Source organism: Atractosteus spatula, chromosome 8 (assembly GCF_055471065.1).
Source record: "Atractosteus spatula isolate fAtrSpa1 chromosome 8, fAtrSpa1.hap1, whole genome shotgun sequence".
Classification (NCBI taxonomy): domain Eukaryota; kingdom Metazoa; phylum Chordata; class Actinopteri; order Semionotiformes; family Lepisosteidae; genus Atractosteus; species Atractosteus spatula.
Window position 1 is genome coordinate 2,554,437 of NC_142713.1, and position 22,913 is coordinate 2,577,349.

The 22,913-nt window shown below is 52.4% G+C and overlaps 2 protein-coding genes across 2 annotated transcripts; both read left to right on the plus strand.

Annotated features, from left to right (window-relative positions):
- Positions 1–1,658: 1,658 nt before the first annotated feature.
- LOC148829062 (uncharacterized) lies at positions 1,659–4,243 on the plus strand. Its single transcript, XM_088924361.1, has 5 exons — positions 1,659–1,755; positions 2,721–2,882; positions 3,227–3,395; positions 3,482–3,555; positions 4,025–4,243. The coding sequence occupies exons 1-5, from the start codon at positions 1,683–1,685 to the stop codon at positions 4,159–4,161; spliced, it is 615 nt and encodes a 204-aa protein (XP_088780487.1). The 5' UTR covers positions 1,659–1,682; the 3' UTR covers positions 4,162–4,243.
- A 114-nt stretch (positions 4,244–4,357) lies between these two features.
- LOC148829063 (uncharacterized) lies at positions 4,358–21,524 on the plus strand. Its single transcript, XM_088923585.1, has 8 exons — positions 4,358–4,488; positions 5,115–5,189; positions 5,303–5,353; positions 9,981–10,166; positions 10,321–10,444; positions 14,058–14,280; positions 18,464–18,607; positions 21,307–21,524. Exons 1-8 carry the CDS (start codon positions 4,358–4,360, stop codon positions 21,522–21,524), a joined length of 1,152 nt encoding a protein of 383 aa, XP_088779711.1.
- Positions 21,525–22,913: the final 1,389 nt, after the last annotated feature.

The window sequence follows — 22,913 nt, forward strand, 5'->3', positions numbered from 1 at the left end:
GGGCTGTATCTCATACACAGCGCAGCCCCAGTCACTCTGACCAGTATGACGGGCTGTATCTGATATACAGCACAGCCCCAGTCACTCTGACCAGTATGACGGGCTTTATCTCATACACAGCACAGCCCCAGTCACTCTGACCAGTATGACGGGCTGTATCTGATATACAGCACAGCCCCAGTCACTCTGACCAGTATGACGGGCTGTATCTCATACACAGCACAGCCCCAGTCACTCTGACCAGTATGACGGGCTGTATCTGATATACAGCACAGCCCCAGTCACTCTGACCAGTATGACGGGCTGTATCTCATACACAGCACAGCCCCAGTCACTCTGACCAGTATGACGGGCTGTATCTCATACACAGCACAGCCCCAGTCACTCTGACCAGTATGACGGGCTGTATCTGATATACCGCACAGCCCCAGTCACTCTGACCAGTATGACGGGCTGTATCTGATATACAGCACAGCCCCAGTGACTCTGACCAGTATGACGGGCTGTATCTCATATACAGCACAGCCCCAGTCACTCTGACCAGTATGACGGGCTGTATCTCATACACAGCACAGCCCCAGTCACTCTGACCAGTATGACGGGCTGTATCTCATACACAGCACAGCCCCAGTCACTCTGACCAGTATGATGGGCTGTATCTGATATACCGCACAGCCCCAGTCACTCTGACCAGTATGACGGGCTGTATCTCATACACAGCGCAGCCCCAGTCACTCTGACCAGTATGACGGGCTGTATCTGATATACCACACAGCCCCAGTCACTCTGACCAGTATGACGGGCTGTATCTCATACACAGCACAGCCCCAGTCACTCTGACCAGTATGACGGGCTGTATCTGATATACCGCACAGCCCCAGTCACTCTGACCAGTATGACGGGCTGTATCTGATATACCGCACAGCCCCAGTCACTCTGACCAGTATGACGGGCTGTATCTCATACACAGCACAGCCCCAGTGACTCTGACCAGTATGTAGGGCTGTATCTGATATACAGCACAGCTCACAAATGTTTCCGTTTTATTACATGTAGTCAAGTAGCTTGTTCCCCACTCCCACCACACTTTGTGTAAAGAAGCACCTCCCGTACTGACTGGAGGGTCTCACCCAGCTGTGTCTGGAGAGGAGCCAGGGTATCGGCTTTAAACCCCAGGGCTGGGCAGCGTGTTCCCCGCCCCCACCACCCTCTGTGTAAAGAAAGAGCCTCCTGTCCTGTGTCGGTGAGACCAGCTCCTGAGCACAGAGCACAGCGAGCAGTCGATCAGCTGTCTGGATTCGAGGCTCGGCTGGGTTGCAGATTTACAGAAATGCCACTGGCGGTTGTCCTAAGCGCCGGAGAGAGAAAATTGTGTGATCACAGAGTAATTGTAGGTAATAATTTGTGTTTTATTTGTCATGACGTCGGCCACGGGAGGGCTGGTTTTAACAGCGCGAGTGAGTCAATCAGTCACTCGCATCCACAGCGCCGGCGGCTGTGAAAAGGACTCGCGTGATTTTTCCCCTCCCCTCTCCGTGTTTTTTTTTTTTTTTGGGGGCGTGGGTTTTAAGTGCCTTTGACGAGTCTCCAGCTGCTCCAGCCGGTGCTGTTTATTTATTTTGTACAAGAGGCAGGCCGGGAGCGTCTCCCCCACGTCCACGCTGGGGGCGGTGTTGGTGAGAATGGCCGGTCCCGGGTGGGTGTGGGTCCTGCTGGCGCTGGGCGCGACCCCGGCGGATGGCGAGCTGATCGTGGGTGAGTGACGCTATATCACACGTCGCTTCGTGAGATTGTGATGGAAACGTCCACGCCGGGTTAAACAGTCCTGTTGATCGATAACGATGTACTGATAAGAGTTAGAGAACCAACAGGGGGAATGTTAATCATTTACAGAGTGAAAATAGAAGCTTGTCGGGGGGGCAGTTGCAGCACTTATCTGCATTTATTGAAAGGTTTTAGTTAAAATCTCAAGGGGGTACCTGGGGCGCATCACTTGGGTTCAAGGGGTTCAGCTGGGGAGAAAAAGGTGGGGAGACCCCCCCCGGTCTAGAAGCTACTGGCTCCGGATGTGTTGCCGGAGGGCCGTGGAGTCGCGGACGCGGGTGGGACGCACGGGCGTGGCGCTCGTCCCCCCCGGTAGCCACGCCAGAGCCGGCGCGCCCCCTGGTGGGCGAAGGCGGTACTCGGCCAGTACCGCGGCTGCTCTTCACCGGTTTAAAACGCAGCAAACGGGGTAAAAACAAAACCACGACACGAGGGCTGTGTGAGCTGCGGCAACATCGCGGAACACGTGAGCGTGTCGGTACCGCGGTGGATCCGAGGATCGGTTATGAAAGGAGAGGAGGGGAGGAAATGAGGGAGGTCTGGCCAGCAGCCGTGTCCCCCCCCCCCCTGCAGCTCCCAGCTGACAAACCCCACTGGAGCCCAGCAGGCGTGAGCCTGGCCAGTACCCGGAAGGGGAGACTCCTGGGAAAGCTGAGGCTGCTGCTGGGAGAGGTGTGAGTGGGGCCAGCAGGGGGCGCTCACCCTGCGGTCTGTGTGGGTCCTCATGCCCCAGTACAGTGACGGGGGACACTAGACTGTAAACAGGCGCTGTTGGAGTTAGAGGCAACAGCTTGAGTCTCTTAACGGCGGCGGTGCTGCAGCACCCTGTCCTACCGTGTCTCTCCCCTGCCCTCTGGCGGCCGGCGGCGGTACTGCAGCGTGCGCTCCTCCCGCAGACCGCGGCGTCTCCCTGGCGCACGGCGAGTCCTCGCGTTTCAGCTCCAGCCTGTGGCTGAAACCCGCCTTCTGCCTCTTCGAGGACTGGCTGGGCCAGGCGGAGGACAAGGCGGCGGCCGGTCGGGAGACGGCCTTCGTGCAGGTGGAGGTGATGAGAGAAGGTGAGGAGGAGGGGCTGATGAGGAATCTGTGGTTTCTGTGCTTAGTTTTCACCGTCGGTGTGTCTGTATTAACCCCTCTCTCTCTCTCTCAGTGCAGTGTTAATGTACTGGAGTGTCCAGTCAGTGTGTCTGTATTAACCCCTCTCTCTCTCTCTCAGTGCAGTGTTCATGTACTGGAGTGTCCAGTCAGTGTGTCTGTATGAACCCCTCTCTCTCTCAGTGCAGTGTTCATGTACTGGAGTGTCCAGTCAGTGTGTCTGTATGAACCCCTCTCTCTCTCAGTGCAGTGTTAATGTACTGGAGTGTCCAGTCAGTGTGTGTGTATTAACCCCTCTCTCTCTCAGGTGAGGAAGATGTGATCTATAAGTGCTCCAGTGTCTATCCAGTTCCCCAGTGTGAGCCGCTGTTCTCTGAACCCGATTCGGTCACGGATGGCCCCTACCGCCTGGGGCCCGAGCTGTCCTGCCTGAATGACACCTGCAGGACTCGGGTTCTGCCTGGACAGGGATACAGGTGAGGGCCGGACTTCCTGCTCTGTGACGGTGTGTGTGTCAGTGCTCAGTCAGTCGCTGTGGTTAAGACGGCCCGTGTCTTCCCAGAGTGCGGTACGCGGTGTACAGCGATGGAGACCTCATCGTGGCCACAAACTGGTCTCGGCTGCTGAGGACAAGAGGTACCAACATGTCTGGATACTGCGGTGGAGGGTGAAGTCACTCTCATACCCTGTATTAACACCCCTCTGTAACAGTGTTCATTATGTTACATTGTTCACAAGACCTAGTGTCCATTAGGGTGATGGTGCTGTATTTACTCTCTCAGTGCAGTGTTAATGTACTGGAGTGTCCAGTCAGTGTGTCTGTATGAACCCCTCTCTCTCTCAGTGCAGTGTTCATGTACTGGAGTGTCCAGTCAGTGTGTGTGTATTGACTCCTCTCTCTCTCAGTGCAGTGTTAATGTACTGGAGTGTCCAGTCAGTGTGTCTGTATTAACCCCTCTCTCTCTCTCAGTGCAGTGTTAATGTACTGGAGTGTCCAGTCAGTGTGTCTGTATGAACCCCTCTCTCTCTCAGTGCAGTGTTAATGTACTGGAGTGTCCAGTCAGTGTGTCTGTATTACCCCCTCTCTCTCTCTCTCCTCCCTCAGATAAGGAGCAGCTGATAGAATGGATCTCTCTGGACTTTGCCCACTCTGGAGGGATGGTCGTCCTCACCGTCATCCTGAGCTTGGCCATGTTCACCCTCGTCATCGTGCTGCCCCTGTCTGTGATGAAGGCGGGGTGAGAGCGCCCCCCCTCTGCTTCCCGGCCAAGCCGCGCAGCTGCAGCTCATGGCGACGGAGCCGACAAGCAGGAATTCATTTCAAAGCTTGCAGAGTAACTTGTGAAGTGGGCGGGGGGGGGAGGGGAATTGCCCAATTAAAAATTCCTTTACGCAAATGCAGAGGTGGTTTGTAAGTTTCCGTTTCTGAGAGGGGAGAATGTCGCTCTCCCGTCCTCGCAAATGTTTCTTAATTCAAAGGCTGCGCGCTGTGAGGAGCAAGAGCGCCCCCTCGGCTCAGGCCAGGAGGGTGAACTGCAGCTCGGGCGTCGCTATGGACAGCGGGACTTTGTACAGGACGACGTGTGTAGCGCCCGGCCAGTTCATAATCAATACTTTACGCGCGTTATGATTACTTAATGAAAACCATGCTGTTCTTCTCCCAAAATGAATGCTAAACGTAGTCAAATGAAAAAGTTGAGCCTTTTTTTAAGCTTTTTGTTTACACTTCTATATAGCGCCTGTCTGGCCACTCCACTCGGAGCTCTTCCCAGGTCAGGGGGAATCCCTCCACCCCCACCAGTGTGCAGCCCCACCTGGATGATGCTCCAGTCCTCTCTCACACACCAGCTCTCAGTGGGGAGGAGAGCAGAGGGATGGAGCCAGTTCAGAGAGGGGGGTTATTAGGAGGCCATGAGGGGTAAAGGCCAGGGGGGGAAATTTGGCCAGGACACTGGGGTAACACCCCTACTCTTGTCGAGAGACACCCCGGGATTGTTAATGACCACAGAGAGTCAGGACCTCGGTTTGACGTCTCATCTGAAGGACGGCGCCTGTTTACAGTCTAGTGTCCCCGTCCCTATACTGGGGCATGAGGACCCACACAGACCGCAGGGTAAGAGCGCCCCCTGCTGGCCCTAAGTAGATGTTTGTTGGTGAAGTTTCTGACTAGTGTCCCTGTCCTGCTGATGCTGAAGGGTGCTTTTTAAACCTCTCCGTGTCGGGGCGAGGGCTCGGAGACGCCTCTGTGTTGTGAAAACCGTGGGCGTGAGGTGGGGGGGGGGGGGGGGCTCATCGACTGCCCCTCTTTCAGCCCGGGGGCTGTAACTGGACTGGGGTTCACCGCCCTCAGCGGCCCTGATGGCTGTCCGGTCTGCGTGTCCAGGCGCTCCGGACCGAGCCAGGTCCAATCCAGGCTGGACCGCTCCTCTAACGGGTACAGATGCAGCCATTCAAAATGCGCGGGCGATACCGCATTATTTTCCGGTATGCTGTACGCAGTCTACCGCAAGCTACCGGTAAATACCGCGAGTTACCGGTAAATACCGCTAGCAAAATAATAGTATCCGGAATTTCCGCAAGGTGGAGCTAATAAAGCTCAACCTCTCATGTTTGAGCTGTAGCCATCAAAGTCTTTAACGAAGATATTAATAATAGTATTAATAATAAATGACCTTGGACAAGCTGTAAACTCAAAGTATTGCCCTGGTCCACATTCTTTTTTTCATTGACCGTCTTTGTAAAAGTAACGCCACAGCATTTCGCAATCACGCATTTTTTTCCAATCATGCAAAGTACAGTGATTCACCATGCCTTTCACATGCTCATAAAAGAGATTGATTTAGGGACATAAACATATTACCGTATGCAAACTGTACTGTATACAGTATGTATATGTATATTTAATGTCTTAACTGTGCCCGTTTAAGTATTGAATATTCATATCTAATTTTACCACTGAAGGGAAATCTTAGTAGCTGAGCATAAAAACAATAGGAGCATACTGCAACGCGTGTGAAGGCCATAAACGATATTAATTTTGGAACATAAACATACAGTATATGGCTGGTCTCGGTACTTTAAAGAAAACATACACGAAACATGGTTTCATTATGACCAGAATCTTGAGATATTTTTAACTTGATTTACAGTATTTGAGAGGTATGTCTTAACACCGATACTACAGTGCTTAAGTACTACTCACGTATATGTTTCTAGGTTTATATTATGCATTTCATACGGTCAAATTACTTTTGAGCAACTAATAAGAAGCGCGAAACGGTATGCGTTTTACTTTCGTTTCGTGCTGGGACCCGTGGATTGATTAGAGATATCAAGTACATACAAGTCATTTTTTAAATGTTGTAGTTCGTCTTGAAAAAATGTTACGAGTACATCATCTATCAACAATTACACAGGTTCTGTTTCCATATTGCGGATTTTGGTTACGTAATATTATTTTCTAGATTTCACGTTGTGAATATATGATTTGGGCAAACAGAGCCGCAAAGAAGTACATTATGGGTTGTTGTTTTTTTTTGCAGTTTTATCTAGAACAAGCGATGCTTAAACCTTTGTCTGATTCTTGTGAAACTATCCACACGACAGTTACAGTACCTAGGAGTTGACTTCAGTGATGTCACTGATGGGATGTTTCTAAAAATCCATCCTCTGTAAAACGTCTTCTCTAGTTGTCCTGCATATGTATTCGCTAATGAAGCTGTGTGTTCTGAGCCTGGATCTCTACATTTCTGTATGAACCACCTTAGAGGGCTAAAGACAGCTTGTGTTTAAATTGAGTGTAAGGCAATTTATGCTTCTAAAGTCATGGTCAGCATTTTTGTACTGTGCTGTAAACTTGTTCTGTGCCTAGTCACATTATTTTATAGCGTTTTCATAGCGTTATCAAATCTGGTGGCGCTGTGTTAGTTTCCTGACTCCCATGTCACATGGTCTGTGATTGTAACCTGTAATACCGGTTTAATTCGTCACAGCCAGCACTCCGGTTGTAAAGTAGAAGCAGGCGAGATTTCCAGCGAAAAACACCTCCCCCTTCTTCAGGTGTGAGGGTCTTCTGCTCAGAATGAAACGCTAAAATGTAATGTAGGCTCTGAATGGGTTCTGACTTGCTTTAACAAAATATGTTTACAAATCCTTTCACCTGGCATTTTCGTAGTTAGAAATTATGGAACGCTCTGTTAAAAGCAAGGGAGTTTTTATGTCCGTTGCAGTTCTTTTGCAACATGAATATAATTATATCGTTATTAATTTCTTGAGATACGCGATTCCATATTATATTCCCTTTTAATCAAATTCTAAAAGTATGCTTGTTGACTCCGGTATCGCGTTAGTTAAAGACTTCGATGCTTAAAATGTTTAGGAGAAATGGAATACTGGTGTGTATGTTTTCTTTAAAGTACCGAGACCAGCCATATACTGTATGTTTAAGTTCCAAAATTAATATCGTTTATGGACTTCACACGCGTTGCAGTATGCTCCTATTCTTTTTATGCTCAGGCACTAAGTAAAAGGAGATGCTTCATATTGCTTGACTAATTTTAAAAACTAAGTTAGAAATGCAGACGCTCCCTCGGTGCGCTGCTCTGGTGCGCCGGCTCTTACACAGTGCCTGTCTGCCGTAAGCGTTACAATATACATACCCAACACTGCTTGTACCCATCTGTCATGCAAATAAAACACCTTGAATTGAATTGAATTGAGGGGAGAGGGGGGAATACTAAAGGCAATACTGGCTCAATACCCTCGATGGGCTTTGACGTGCTAATGCGTTGGTTTAACAGTCCGGGTGTGGCAGGCTTCCAATGTCAACTCGACTCGATTGGAAGACAATGAACGTATTTTGTGATATTTAGAAATATAAATTTGTTTGGTGCGAGTGAGGTTTTATTTAATCTCTGACCAAGGGAAACGTTTCATTTTTTCAAAGAAATGTTTGTTAAAAAATAAAGTCATAGTTCTATGGGATTCAATCACAGACCATGTGACAAGGGAGTCAGGAAACTACTCTAACACACAGCGCCACCGGATTTAATAACGCAATAAAAACGCTATAAAATAATGTGACTAGGCACAGAAAAAGTTTACAGCACAGTACAATAATAAATGCTGACCATGACTTTAGAAGCATAAATTACCTTACACTCAATTTAAACACAAGCTGTCTTTCTGTATGAACCTCTAAGCTGGTTCATACAGAAAATGTAGAAATGCATTAGCCTGATTATGATTAAAAAACACATAATTAAACACGCGTTTGCGATTTAAATCAGAACACGATTTAAATCAATATAAATGTTTATATTGTAACGCATACTGTCCAGCCTCCATTTCTCTATAAAAATTTACTCTGTTGCACACACACACACAATAGAAGGAGGAACCGCTGTCAGAAGGGAAGATATGTTCAAAATATCGCAAATATCGTTCATGTTGCGATATTTTGAAATATAAAAGTCAATTTATTGTCCATAATATCGCTATTCTATTTTTTCGAAGAAATGTTTGTTAAAAGAAAAGTCCGGCACCAGCTGGATTCGATCACACAACCTCCCAGTTGCTAGTCACGCACCTAGACCAGTCGGCTAGAAGACAGCTCGCATGAACAGGCAGGCGAAAAAGCCCTACACAGCCCTGTCGCAGCACACGAATACCGTTATTAAATTCTTTAGATACGCGATTCCATATTATATTCCCTTTTAATCAAATTCTAAAAGTATGCTTGTTGACTCCGGTATCATGTTAGTTAAAGACTTCAAAGCTTAAAATGTTTAGGGAGAAATGGAATACTGGTGTGTATTTTTTTCTTTAAAGTACCAAGACCAGCTACAGTATATACTGTATGTTTATGTTCCAAAATTAATATCGTTTATGGCCTTCACACGCGTTACAGTATGCTCCTATTCTTTTTATGCTCAGCTACTAAGATTTCCCTTCAGTGGTAAAATTCAATATCTACAACGGGCACAGCAAAGACGTTTTTACTGTAAGTCTTTCTACGACAGACCAACGGACCACGAGTGCCCCTGTCGGTCAACCAATCACGTACTGCGGTGCCACGCGTCATCTTGCGTCATACTGAGCGACGTCACCTGCGGTACGTGTCTGTGACGCGCACTTTGAATGGCTGCATCTGTATTGTGCTTCTGCAGTAAGAATGATGGTTCTCCCAGGAACACCCCCTCGCTTCATTACCCCCTCTTCCAGGCCAGCCTCGCCAAACTGTGCTGGGAGTCAACAGGCAGAAGGTGGAGTCCATACGGGACAGGACACCAGTCCCACCAGTCCACCACAGGGCACACACACTCGCATCAGTCCCACCAGTCCATCACAGGACACACACACACACTTGCACCAGTCCATCACAGGACACACACACACACACACACACACACTTGCACCAGTCCATCACAGGACACACACACACACACACACACTTGCACCAGTCCATCACAGGACACACACACACACACACACACTTGCACCAGTCCATCACAGGACACACACACACACACACACACACACTTGCACCAGTCCATCACAGGACACACACACACACACACACACACACACACACACACACACACACACACACTTGCACCAGTCCATCACAGGACACACACACATGCGCACACACACTTGCACCAGTCCATCACAGGACACACACACACACACACCAGTCCATCACAGGACACGTGCACACGCACTCGCACCAGTCCATCACAGGACATGCGCACACGCACTCGCACCAGTCCATCACAGGACACGCGCACACACACTTGCACCAGTCCATCACAGGACGCACACACAGACACACACAAATGTCTGACCCTGCACTCCGACCCCCAGCTTCTCTCCCTGTCTGTGTGTCTCATGGAGAGCGAGCTGGGGTCTGCGAGAAGACACGTTCCTCATGCAAGACACTGTATCTGGCCAATAGAGTGGTCTGATCTTCTCTCTAAGCCGGACAGCAGGAGGAAGCGCTCAGCGGACGGGCAGCTCTGCGCCCTGGCCGAGGGATGAGCGACTCCTCCGGACCTCCACAGCCCTGCAGCCCGCGGGCCGGCTTGTGGCGAGAGGGGTCGGTCCGGTCGGTCCCGCCCGCCCTCCGCTAGAAGCGCCGCGCTGGGCCTGGAGCTCCCCCGGGTGCCGGCGCGGAGTCACGAGTTGCGTCGCTCGCCAGGGGCGCTGGGCGTGGCGCGGCGTGACGTGACGGGGAGAGGCGAGGACAGGTGCGTGTGTACACAGCGGGCAGACCCACGAGCCCCACGAGCAGGACCTCCGTGTGCGCACAGCGGCTTGTCCGGTTTGGGTCGTGCACACGAACCGGAGTGTGTGTGTGTGTGTGTGTGTGTCACAACCCCCCCCCCCCCCCCGACCTGCGAGACCGCAGCTGGGACCGTGGGAGTGCGCGCGCGCGAGAGGCAGCGAGAGCCCGGTCGCCTTGGTAGCGAGTCCTCCGTGGGAGAGACGAGCTGCTTTCAACAGGTGCGTGTCAACACCTGCGCAGGTGAGAGTGGGTAAGTCAGGGGTTGTTCTTAGTATTGGTACTATTATTATTAGCATTATACAAATAGTAGTAGTAGTAGTATTAATGCCTTGTATAGCAAACGAGAAAGATGGGAGAGACTTCTGACTTGGGAAATACGCAGGTGAAGATCAGACGAGTTACCTTCAGGCACAGAGATCAAGGCGTACTCGGGCCGGACCTCGGCGGTGACTCTGACGTGGGTCGAGCACGACCTGATCGGGACGCGCCCGAACTCCGTTCCGTGATCAATCGATCGGGGGGGGGGGTGAGCCCCCGAGTGACGCCCTTTTCGTTCGCGCCTCGGCCCGTGTCACTGAGGAAGACTTCGGCCCCGCCGCAGGCCGTACAGACCGACCCCCCCCGTGCTCTTCCTCGCCGGGAGCAGCGCGGACACGTCGCCTGGGTCTGGGTCTGTCCGGGACCGGCGTGTCGTGAAGAGTAACGGCTGCTTGGCGTCATTCTCCCATTTCCGTTGTTAGCCGGGAGACCGCCTCAGTCCGCCCGTTCACACTCTTGGTGGTCGCCACGCTGTCTTGGGTTGGAAACTGAGGGACAGATGGACAATGATTTTGGATTTATTGTCTCTCTCAGTGCGGTGTTAATGTACTGGAGTGTCCAGTCAGTGTGTCTGTATTAACCCCTCTCTCTCTCTCTCTCTCAGTGCAGTGTTAATGTACTGGAGTGTCCAGTCAGTGTGTCTGTATGAACCCCTCTCTCTCTCAGTGCAGTGTTAATGTACTGGAGTGTCCAGTCAGTGTGTCTGTATGAACCCCTCTCTCTCTCAGTGCAGTGTTAATGTACTGGAGTATCCAGTCAGTGTGTGTGTATTAACCCCTCTCTCTCTCAGTGCAGTGTTAATGTACTGGAGTGTCCAGTCAGTGTGTCTGTATGAACCCCTCTCTCTCTCAGTGCAGTGTTAATGTACTGGAGTGTCCAGTCAGTGTGTCTGTATTAACCCCTCTCTCTCTCTCTCAGTGCAGTGTTAATGTACTGGAGTGTCCAGTCAGTGTGTCTGTATTAACCCCTCTCTCTCTCAGTGCAGTGTTAATGTACTGGAGTGTCCAGTCAGTGTGTCTGTATTAACCCCTCTCTCTCTCAGTGCAGTGTTAATGTACTGGAGTGTCCAGTCAGTGTGTGTGTATTAACCCCTCTCTCTCTCAGTGCAGTGTTAATGTACTGGAGTGTCCAGTCAGTGTGTCTGTATTAACCCCTCTCTCTCTCAGTGCAGTGTTAATGTACTGTAGAGTACTCGGCCTCAGTATTGTGTCTGTGGTGTCAGGTAATTTGCCTGTATTTGCATTCCTTTCTCTCTCTTCCTCTGTCTCTGACACACATGCAAATGAGATTTTCCCCCATGACGCACACCAGCCCTGAATGTTATGGCAAGTATAGTTAATGGTTTTGACAACCCCAGGAGCAGTGGCAGCAGTTGCATTTGTGACAGTGGCCCTAGTAACTGTCTCTGCTCCAACCACTGTAGCTGTTTCTACAGCTGTCCATCTGTCCATCCGTGTTCTACGGCTGCATCCAGTCCAGCGGAGCCTGTCCCAGCAAGCAACGGGCACAAGGCAGGGTACACCCTGGGCAGGACACCAGTCCATCACAGGACACACACACACACCAGGGCCAGTCCATCACAGGACACACACACACACACCAGGGCCAGTCCATCACAGGACACACACACACTCACACACACACACACACACACACACACACACACACACACCAGGGCCGGTCCATCACAGGACACACACACACACACACACACACACACACACACACACACACACCAGGGCCGGTCCATCACAGGACACACACACACACACACACACACACCAGGGCCGGTCCATCACAGGACACACACACACACACACACACACCAGGGCCAGTCCATCACAGGACACACACACACACACACACCAGGGCCGGTCCATCACAGGACACACACACACACACACACCAGGGCCAGTCCATCACAGGACACACACACACACACACACACACACACACACACACACACACACAGGGCCAGTCCATCACAGGACACACACACACACTCACACCAGGGCCAGTCCATCACAGGACACACACACACTCACACTCACACACCAGGGCCAGTCCATCACAGGACACACACACACTCATACTCACACACCAGGGCCAGTCCATCACAGGACACACACACACTCACACTCACACACCAGGGCCAGTCCATCACAGGACACACACACTCACACTCACACACCAGGGCCAGTCCATCACAGGACACACACACTCACACTCACACACCAGGGCCAGTCCATCACAGGACACACACACTCACACTCACACACCAGGGCCAGTCCATCACAGGACACACACACTCACACTCACACACCAGGGCCAGTCCATCACAGGACACACACACTCACACTCACACCAGGGCCAGTCCATCACAGGACACACACACTCACACACTCACACCAGGGCCAGTCCATCACAGGACACACACTCACACTCACACCAGGGCCAGTCCATCACAGGACACACACACACACTCACACACCAGGGCCAGTCCATCACAGGACACACACACACACTCACACACCAGGGCCAGTCCATCACAGGACACACACACACACTCACACACCAGGGCCAGTCCATCACAGGACACACACACACACTCACACACCAGGGCCAGTCCATCACAGGACACACACACACACACACACACTCACACACCAGGGCCAGTCCATCACAGGACACACACACACACACACACACACACACACACACACACCAGGGCCAGTCCATCACAGGACACACACACACACTCACACACCAGGGCCAGTCCATCACAGGACACACACACACACTCACACACCAGGGCCAGTCCATCACAGGACACACACACACACTCACACACCAGGGCCAGTCCATCACAGGACACACACACACTCACACTCACACACCAGGGCCAGTCCATCACAGGACACACACACACTCACACTCACACACCAGGGCCAGTCCATCACAGGACACACACACACTCACACTCACACACCAGGGCCAGTCCATCACAGGACACACACACACTCACACTCACACACCAGGGCCAGTCCATCACAGGACACACACACACTCACACTCACACCCCAGGGCCAGTCCATCACAGGACACACACTCACACTCACACTCACACCAGGGCCAGTCCATCACAGGACACACACTCACACTCACACTCACACCAGGGCCAGTCCATCACAGGACACACACACACACTCACACACCAGGGCCAGTCCATCACAGGACACACACACACACTCACACACCAGGGCCAGTCCATCACAGGACACACACACACTCACACACCAGGGCCAGTCCATCACAGGACACACACACACTCACACACCAGGGCCAGTCCATCACAGGAGACACACACACTCACACTCACACCAGGGCCAATTTTCCCAGAAGCCAGCTAACCCACCAGCCTGCCTCTGGACTGTGGGAGAACACCCACACAAGCCCAGAGAGAACGTGCAAACTCCACACGGACAGCACCCCAGGTCCAGAACTGACCCTGGCGCCTCTCTGCCGCCCCCTGCAGGTCTCTGTCCCGCTGTTGGCACCCTCCTGTGCTGGGATGGCCACGCCCGCTCTGCTTCTGTCGGCCCTCCTGCTCTGTGTGACCTTTGACCCCGGGGATCCGAGCAGCCGGCCCGGCCCGGGGTCGAGCGAGGGGGCGGCGCTGGGCAAGGGGTGCGAGGCGCAGGAGGAGGACCCCTGCCCTGAGCCGCAGGGGGCGCCAGCGAGCAAACCGGACGACACAGGTACTGCTGCCTCCCGAGACCACCTGAGGCCCGGTCCCTCAGTCTGAAGCGTCTTCTGCGCGATACTGCCTGTGTAAATGCTGTAGTATCACTTCTGCTATCGGCAAGCGAGTCAGAATCATCTAGTGCACATAGCTCCTCACAGCATTGCATGGCATCAGTGTGCTTTACCTGTACTGGAGTGTCCAGTCAGTGTGTGTGTATTTAACCCCTCTCTCTCTCAGTGCAGTGTTCATGTACTGGAGTGTCCAGTCAGTGTGTCTGTATTAACCAACCCCTCTCTCTCAGTGCAGTGTTCATGTACTGGAGTGTCCAGTCAGTGTGTGTGTATGAACCCCTCTCTCTCTCAGTGCAGTGTTAGTGTACTGGAGTGTCCAGTCAGTGTGTCTGTATTAACCCCTCTCTCTCTCAGTGCAGTGTTAATGTACTGGAGTGTCCAGTCAGTGTGTCTGTATTAACCAACCCCTCTCTCTCAGTGCAGTGTTAATGTACTGGAGTGTCCAGTCAGTGTGTGTGTATTAACCCCTCTCTCTCTCAGTGCAGTGTTCATGTACTGGAGTGTCCAGTCAGTGTGTCTGTATTAACCCCTCTCTCTCTCTCTCTCTCTCAGTGCAGTGTTCATGTACTGGAGTATGTTGGTAAATCAGAGTGTTGAATGTCACCTTACACGAGCCCGTTCTTTAAAGCTACATCTGCACGCGTTCCCTGAGGCTGGCTGCACGGCTGACTGTGTCTTGTTGTAGTAAACACAGCTGATCAGCTGGGCTACCTTAACCAGGTCTGAGCTGTAACGGGTTAAATCATGAAATCGTCTTTCATGGGGATCGTGACGCGGGACAAAAGAGGGCCATTCAGAATGTGGTTGGAAGGGGGGAGATAAGGAAACCGCCCGGTGAGAGTTTCCTCCTGGTCGGGGACAGCACAAGTTCCGGGTCATTTGAATGCTCTTGAACGCTCCGACTGTAGGTTTCGCACGAGGGACTGTTTTTATACAGGATTTGTGGAAATGCTGATTTCCTGTTGAGGGTATTCAGCAGGCTGAGAGAAATGCAGTGTTTTGAATAGACAGAGGTTCCCTTTTTTTTAGCACCTGTTTTACAGAAATCTAGTCCCGAGCGCGTTCCTTTATTTAATAACTTATAGATGCGCTCTTTATCGTTCCTGGGATCTGTACTGGGGCTGCTGGTACAGAAGGCAGGATCTCTGATGCTCTTTTGAGCTCCGGTACCTGGTACTGACTTTCTCAATCCGTTACATTAAAGAAACACAAAAAAACGTGCCGTCCGACACTCCGTGTTTCTCGTCAGCAGGACGCGAACGATTTGCGAGCTTTTATTATGGTGCTTGGCGTCGGTGTCGGCGCTGACAGGCAGCCGATATCGGTAATCAAGTTGATTTTAATTTCCTTCGTCTGTCGGGGAGACAAACGCAAGCCGTGATAAATCAGGGGTGGGCCTTTTTAAACGGCGCTGTGGACAAGCTCATGGAAGAATGCGTTTTTTTTTTCCCCCCGTTCACGAGCTGTAAAACTGTCGAGAGACAGTGACGGCTCTTCGGCTCTCTTTATGGTACAGACGTTGCTCTTCTCGGCGATGAATGGAGCAGACTAAACACCTGCACACAGGTGTAGAAGCCCAGCTGTCTTTTGAGGCTGAATATTAGGTTTTCAGCTCAGCGGTCCAGCTCGGTGTCGGCGAGGAACGTGACATCTTTCGAAAGAAACGATCCGAAACGCATAGGAACCCTGTTCTCGGCTCTCCTGGGACCTGTCTGGGGGGGTGAGGGGGGGTAGTTCTCCAAGGATTTCCTGGGAAACGTCTGCGAACAGCAGACTCTGGGGAGCTGGACCAAAACAACATGATCCAGAGGCAACTTCCGTGAAGAGAGCACAAACAGCAGCAGCAGCAGCAGCAGCAGCAGCAGCAGCAGCAGTGCAGGGCGGAAAATCCGAATCCCGTGGCGCTGAAGGATGTCTCCGATCGGATTGCTTTCGGATCTTCCAGATTCAGGCTACCCCCCCCCCCCCCCCCCGGCGTCCATGTCCTACGAGGACAAAGTGGAAACTGAGAGGCAGTGCAGATCGGGAGGCTCGCCTCTACACAAAGAAGTGTGGGAGGGTGGAACAGGTTTGGAGCACTCCAGCATGGGTGTGTGTAACTAAAGATGGATAAAGCATATTGCTTCTGTGGGTTTACAAGTCATACTTATGTCATTTTTTTTCTGCACTGAGACGGGGCTGTGTTACTGTAGATGGGCCGTCAGTGTGAGAGAGAGAGACAGTGTGACTCTGCACTGACATGGGGCTGTGTTACTGTAGATGGGCCGTCAGTGTGAGAGAGAGACAGTGTGACTCTGCACTGAGATGGGGCTCTGTTACTGTAGATGGGCTGTCAGTGTGTGAGAGAGAGACAGTGTGACTCTGCACTGAGACGGGGCTGTGTTACTGTAGATGGGCCGTCAGTGTGAGAGAGACAGTGTGTGACTCTGCACTGAGACGGGGCTGTGTTACTGTAGATGGGCCGTCAGTGTGTGAGAGAGACAGTGTGTGACTCTGCACTGAGACGGGGCTGTGTTACTGTAGATGGGCCGTCAGTGTGTGAGAGAGAGACAGTGTGACTCTGCACTGAGACGGGGCTGTGTTACTGTAGATGGGCCGTCAGTGTGTGAGAGAGACAGTGTGTGACTCTGCACTGAGACGGGGCTGTGTTACTGTAGATGGGCCGTCAGTGTGAGAGACAGTGTGTGACTCTGCACTGAGACGGGGCTGTGTTACTGTAGATGGGCCGTCAGTGTGTGAGACAGTGTGACTCTGCACTGAGACGGGGCTGTGTTACTGTAGATGGGCCGTCAGTGTGTGAGAGAGACAGTGTGTGACTGTGCACTGAGACGGGGCTGTGTTACTGTAGATGGGCCGTCAGTGTGAGAGAGACAGTGTGACTCTGCACTGAGACGGGGCTGTGTTACTGTAGATGGGCCGTCAGTGTGTGAGAGAGACAGTGTGTGACTGTGCACTGAGACGGGGCTGTGTTACTGTAGATGAGCTGTCAGTGTGTGAGAGAGACAGTGTGACTCTGCACTGAGACGGGGCTGTGTTACTGTAGATGGGCCGTCAGTGTGTGAGAGAGACAGTGTGTGACTGTGCACTGAGACGGGGCTGTGTTACTGTAGATGGGCCGTCAGTGTGAGAGAGACAGTGTGACTCTGCACTGAGACGGGGCTGTGTTACTGTAGATGGGCCGTCAGTGTGTGAGAGAGACAGTGTGTGACTGTGCACTGAGACGGGGCTGTGTTACTGTAGATGAGCTGTCAGTGTGTGAGAGAGACAGTGTGACTCTGCACTGAGACGGGGCTGTGTTACTGTAGATGGGCTGTCAGTGTGTGAGAGACAGTGTGACTCTGCACTGAGACGGGGCTGTGTTACTGTAGATGGGCCGTCAGTGTGAGAGACAGTGTGTGACTCTGCACTGAGACGGGGCTGTGTTACTGTAGATGGGCCGTCAGTGTGTGAGACAGTGTGACTCTGCACTGAGACGGGGCTGTGTTACTGTAGATGGGCCGTCAGTGTGTGAGAGAGACAGTGTGTGACTGTGCACTGAGACGGGGCTGTGTTACTGTAGATGGGCCGTCAGTGTGAGAGAGAGAGACAGTGTGACTCTGCACTGAGACGGGGCTGTGTTACTGTAGATGGGCCGTCAGTGTGTGAGAGAGACGGTGTGACTCTGCACTGAGACGGGGCTGTGTTACTGTAGATGAGCTGTCAGTCTGCATAAATTTGAGAGAGAGTGAGAGAGGATAATTGGCAAACGCAAACAATTGAGGTGGCTGTTCTGCTGTGCGGATGCTTTGAGGGTACGTACAGCCTGCGACGCTGTAGTTCACATTCTGCACTCAGGCACTCGGCAGGGGACAGGGAACGGACGCAGAGACGCACTGCATGCTCATACTGTACGTTTTGTGCAGGAAGCCGGAGAGCGTGTGACTGCAGAGGCGCTGAGTTGGGAGGGTGGGGGAACTGAGCTGCGGAGGGACAGAGGGACAGAGGTGCAGCCCAGGATCTGAGGGGGCGAGGGAGATGGCGCTTGAGGAATCACACGAGACCCGGCTGAGGATGACCGAGACCGGGAGCGATGAGGGGGAGCCCCCGCAGGGCCCCCCAGTTAAGCGGTTCCGTTGGTTTTTGTAGGGATCCCCGCGCCCCCGAACACAGTGGGGCTCTTCATCGCGGTCGCAGTGGGAGCCCTGACAGTGATGGGGGTGATCTACTGCATCTACAACCGCTTCTACTCCCACAGGCCCTACTCCCACACACAGCTCCAGGACGACACCGGTGAGCTCTCTACACACACTCGCACACACACACACACACACACACACACACACACACACACACACACAGCTCCAGGACGACACCGGTGAGCTCTCTACACACACTCGCACACACACACACACACACACACACACACACACACACACACACACACAGCTCCAGGATGACACCGGTAAGCTCTCCACACACACACACAGCTCCAGGATGACACCGGTAAGCTCTCCACACACACACACACACACACACACACACACACACACACACAGCTCCAGGATGACACCGGTGAGCTCTCTACACACACACTCGCGCACACACACACACACACACACACACACACACACACACACACACACACAGCTCCAGGACGACACCGGTAAGCTCTCTACACACACACACACACACACACAGCTCCAGGACGACACCGGTGAGTTCTCCACACACACACTTGCGCACGCACACACACACAGCTCCAGGACGACACCGGTGAGCTCTCCACACACACAATCGCGCACACACACACACACACACACACACACACACACACACACACACACACAGCTCCAGGATGATACCGGTGAGCTCTCCACACACACACGCGCACACACACACACACACACACACACAGCTCCAGGATGATACCAGTGAGCTCTCCACACACACACGCACACACACACACACACACACACAGCTCCAGGATGATACCGGTGAGCTCTCCACACACATACACACACACACACACACACACACACACACACACACACACAGCTCCAGGACGACACCGGTAAGCTCTCCACACACACACACACACACACACACAGCTCCAGGACGACACCGGTAAGCTCTCTACACACACACACACACACACACACACACACACACCAACACACACACACACACTCAGACACACAGCTCCAGGACGACACCGGTAAGCTCTCTACACACACACACACACACACACACACACACAGCTCCAGGACGACACTGGTAAGCTCTCTACACACACACACTCGCACACACACACACAGCTCCAGGACGACACCGGTAAACCTGCAGTCCATAGACCCCACACACACTCTACACAACATCCACACACTCCAGTGTCACACACACACACAGCTGGAGCACACACTGCAGTCCAGAGACCCCACACACTCTCTACACAATATCCACACACTCCAGTGTCACACACACACACAGCTGGAGCACACACTGCAGTCCAGAGACCTCACACACTCTCTACACAACATCCACGCACACACTGCAGTACAGAGACCCCACACACTCTCTGCACAACATCCACACACTCCAGTGTCACACACACACAGGTGGAGCACACTGCAGTCCAGAGACCCCACACACTCTCTACACAACATCCACACACTCCAGTGTCACACACTGCAGTCCAGAGACCCCACACACTCTCTGCACAACATCCACACACTCCAGTGTCACACACACACAGCTGGAGCACACACTGCAGTCCAGAGACCCCACACACTCTCTGCACAACATCCACACACTCCAGTGTCACACACACACAGCTGGAGCACACACTGCAGTCCAGAGACCTCACACACTCTCTACACAACATCCACACACTCCAGTGTCACACATAGCTCCAGGACAACACTGGTAAACTCTCCACACAATATCCACACACTCCAGTGTCACACACACACACAGCTGGAGCACACACTGCAGTCCAGAGACTCCACACACTCTCTACACAACATCCACGCACACACTGCAGTCCAGAGACCCCACACACTCTCTGCACAACATCCACACACTCCAGTGTCACACACACACACAGCTGGAGCACACACTGCAGTCCAGAGACCCCACACACTCCAGTGTCACACACACACACAGCTGGAGCACACACTGCAGTCCAGAGACCCCACACACTCTCTGCACAACATCCACACACACACAGCTGGAGCACATACTGCAGTCCAGAGACCCCACACACTCTCTACACAACATCCACACACTCCAGTGTCACACACACACACAGCTGGAGCACACACTGCAGTCCAGAAACCCCACACACTCTCTACACAACATCCACACACACACAGCTGGAGCACACACTGCAGTCCAGAGACCCCACACACTCTCTACACAATATCCACACACTCCAGTGTCACACACACACACAGCTGGAGCACACACTGCAGTCCAGAGACCTCACACACTCTCTACACAACATCCACACACTCCAGTGTCACACACACACACAGCTGGAGCACACACTGCAGTCCAGAGACCTCACACACTCTCTACAGAACATCCACGCACACACTGCAGTCCAGAGACCCCACACACTCTCTGCACAACATCCACACACACACAGCTGGAGCACACACTGCAGTCCAGAGACCCCACACACTCTCTGCACAACATCCACACACTCCAGTGTCACACACACACAGCTGGAGCACACACTGCAGTCCAGAGACCCACACACTCTCTGCACAACATCCACACACACACAGCTGGAGCACATACTGCATTCCAGAGACCTCACACACTCTCTACACAACATCCACACACTCCAGTGTCACACACACTGCAGTCCAGAGACCCCACACACTCTCTACACAACATCCACACACTCCAGTGTCACACACACACACACACACCCCGCCGGTCCTCTTTATTAACAGGACTCTTGCTCTGTGTGTCTCCTCTCTCAGAATTAACCCTGGACATGCCGGAGTCCGCCTTCTACCCTGCCGGCGTGGTGAAGATGGGGGGGCTCCAGGGGTACGGCTCCGTGAGCGAGATGCCCTCGGTCATCTCGCTGCCGCCCAGCGACGCCCCCCTCAAGCCCCCCTCTCTGCCCTCCCTCTCCCCCCCTCACTCCTCCCCCCTCCAGATATCGGCCAGGGATCTGGAGAAAACGTTCCTGTGACTCGGGACTCCCCCCCCAGCAGGGGGCAGACGCCCGATCGTCTCTCGCTGACGTAGGCTCGGTAGGGTACGGGACGCAACAGAGATGTTTCTAGACTTCCTAGAGAAAATACTTCTTTTTTTTGTGAGATAGGAGGCAGCACACCCCCCCCCTCCCTCAGCTCAGTAGTGTGGCGTTTCGAGACGTAGTTTTAGATTTAGGTCCACGATTTCGCGGTTTAATGATCGCGGAGCTTTTCCAGCGCAGAGCAGAGATCCGCCCGGCCCAAACTCCTCTCGTCCGGTAGCTCCTCGGCGATTGTCCTGATCTGTTGGGTGGGTGGGTGGGTGGTTTGAAGGGACTGCTGGGATAGTCCGCTCTTGTGCAGCGCTGCTGGGTACTCTGTCAAGAGACTGGGACATGTCTTCTTGGAGGCCCCGGTCTGCCAGCGGGTTGTCGTGATGTGGTGATGTGATTCCCGAGGAGAGGCGTCGGTCCAGTCCTGGGATGTTTCTCAGTCCTTCGTACAGCCTCCTCCGCATCTCCATCACGGATGTACAGCTCGGTACCTTGATCGTTGACAACGCAGAGAATCGCGATCTCGTTGATGAGTCCACCTCTTCAGCTCACGAGATTGGAGTAATTCGTTGATTTCTGTTTTGTGTGTTTTGGAGACGGTTTTGTTCTGCACTGTGCGAGGATGAGGGAGTAGGGAAAAGATTCTGTACTCCTTTGTGCAGGAAAACCGAAGTTCAACGCGCCCTGCTTTTGGCCAGGAGCAGTTTCCCTTTGCCCTTGATCTCCGGGAAGGTCTCGTACAGAACTTGATAGATTTCACCTGGATACCGAACTGCTTGAGTGGGTTTTAACTGAGCCGTCAGTGAAATCGCATGCGTGGTTTGTGTTTTAATTGTGCTGTGCTTTCTGTCCCCGAAACCAAGCTCTTCTAGATGAATTCTCTTACTTCACCTGTAAATCGCTTTGAGTGGAGTGTCCAGAAGAGCTCTATATAAGTGTCAGCCATTATTAACTTATTACTAATCTCGCCGACCCATTGTGACTGAGCTTTTAAAGGTGCGACAGACCCCAAAAAACTAAAAAGGTGTACGGGTGGAGATGAGAGATCTACAGGACCTGAACCGAGTTTAAAAGGCAGATGACTCTCTAGAAGGAGTAGTTGAGCTGAATTTAATGTTGAATAATATCATCACTGTGCCTAAACCAGAGGTCTCCATCCTTGGTCTTCAAGATCCCCAATCCAGCATCTCTTAGAAATCTCTGCTTAATCGATCCTCATTTTCCAAAGATGTGGAATTGGTTCTAAACTCTCGCAGGTGACTTGTTTCCGAAGATGGGCGATACCCGAGCGTCGCTGAATTGAGCAAGAAATCTGTTCGGTTCACCTTGTCC